Below are 1,780 nucleotides of genomic sequence, written 5' to 3' on the forward strand. Positions count from 1 at the left end.
CTTACTCTTCTGTACTTTTTTCCACTTTTACTTTTTCTCAGGAAATATTGTTCCTTCTAAATGTCTGGAGTTCTACTCCTTTTAGGAATGGTCCAAAATTGCCTTTTAGCAGAAACCTGTGTTTTGCAATGAAGGACTAATTTTCTGTTCTTTCCAGCTCATACTCACCTATGATTACCCTCATATCTTAATCCTTTAATTTCAAGTATTACTCTACTCTCCCCTTCCCCCTTTTTTCCATTGTGTTCCTCTTCTACTTTAAAAAATATATTATTATGATCATTTTGCCCAGGCTTTTACTTTTTACATTTTGTCATCCTTTTTTGTCCCCCTACTTATTTTTCACCTACTTTTAATTCTTTCTCCCTCTGTTTTTTCTAACCTATTATGACCTTTTCTCTCCATCTCTCCACAGTCCTTGCAGGTACCATTATTGCAGTGATGGGAAATGAATCCAAGGTTACCGAGTTCATTTTTGTGGGCTTCCCATCCCTCCACCATCTGGAGCTCCTCATGGCTATTGCCTTACTGGCTTCATATTTACTGACCCTAGCTGGCAACCTCATGATAATTGCCCTCATCCTCTCTGACTGTAGCCTACACAGTCCCATGTACTTTTTTCTCTGGAACCTGTCCTGCTTGGAGATCCTCATCACATCGTTTGTCCTCCCTAAGGTTATAGCAAGCTTCCTAATTGGCAACAAGACTATCTCCTACTCAGCTTGTATTGCTCAATGCTATTTCTACTTCTTCCTAGGCTGCAGTGACTTTGCCCTGCTGGCCATCATGTCTTATGATCGTTATGTGGCCATATGCAACCCTCTGCATTATTCCATGGTCATGAACAGTAAATTGTGCTTACAGCTTGTGATTGGGTCATGGGCTGCTGGTTTCCTAGCCACCATTGTCCCCACCATCTTGGTCATAAAACTTCCCTTTTGCAGAGTCAATCATATTGACCACTTCTTTTGTGACAGTGTGGCTTTGATCAAGCTATCCTGTGCAGACACTAGCTTTGTGGAGTTAGTGAGCTTCCTGTCCTCCATCATCATTTTGCTTGGTTCTTTTGTTATGGCAGTGGTATCCTACATTTACATCGTCATCACCATCCTTAGGCTTCCATCTGCCTCCAGGCGTCAAAAGGCTTTCTCTACCTGCTCAGCCCACCTCACCATTGTCACCTTGGGCTATGGAAGCTGCATCTTCATGTATGTCCGGCCTTCCACTAGTGATCCCTCAATCAACAAACTTGTAGCCCTGATCAACACAGTGGTGACACCTCTGATGAGTCCTTTTGTCTTCACCCTGAGGAACCAGCAAGTGAAAGATGCCCTAAGGGCTGCCTTGAAGAACAGCATGGTTTTCTCCAGGAAACGTTTTCATTTTTGATGGATATTTGTTAGGATAATTTGTTAAAGGAAAAGAAGGGAAAAATGACTGTATCATCATTAGAACTATGCCTTTCACTCATACATAATTAGTTAAGTATGTATGTATATATGTGTATTATGCATCTGTCCAATAATAGCACCAGTGTATATCAAACACCCATTTATCTTTACTGTCTATTTCATGTGTGTTTTCTCTTTTGTGCTCTAACTCCCCCTGCCTCTGACTCACACATACAAATACACACATACACCCACAATAGCAGGAAACAATATCTAACACTTGTAGTCATCTATCATTGGCTCATCAACATCTATCTATGTAGCTAAGTAGCTAGCAGCCGTTGCTCTGTCTGTATGCATCTCTGTCTATTGTCTCTCCAGAATATGTT

At 41.2% G+C, this 1,780-nt stretch overlaps 1 protein-coding gene across 1 annotated transcript; it reads left to right on the plus strand.

Moving 5' to 3' along the window:
- The first annotated feature begins 441 nt into the window (after positions 1–441).
- Positions 442–1,389, plus strand: LOC102380672 (olfactory receptor 6M1-like). The gene has a single exon (XM_006031595.1). The coding sequence runs from the start codon at positions 442–444 to the stop codon at positions 1,387–1,389; it is 948 nt and encodes a 315-aa protein (XP_006031657.1).
- The last annotated feature ends 391 nt before the right edge of the window (positions 1,390–1,780 follow it).

This window comes from Alligator sinensis, unplaced genomic scaffold (genome assembly GCF_000455745.1).
Source record: "Alligator sinensis unplaced genomic scaffold, ASM45574v1 scaffold174_1, whole genome shotgun sequence".
In the NCBI taxonomy this organism is placed as follows: domain Eukaryota; kingdom Metazoa; phylum Chordata; order Crocodylia; family Alligatoridae; genus Alligator; species Alligator sinensis.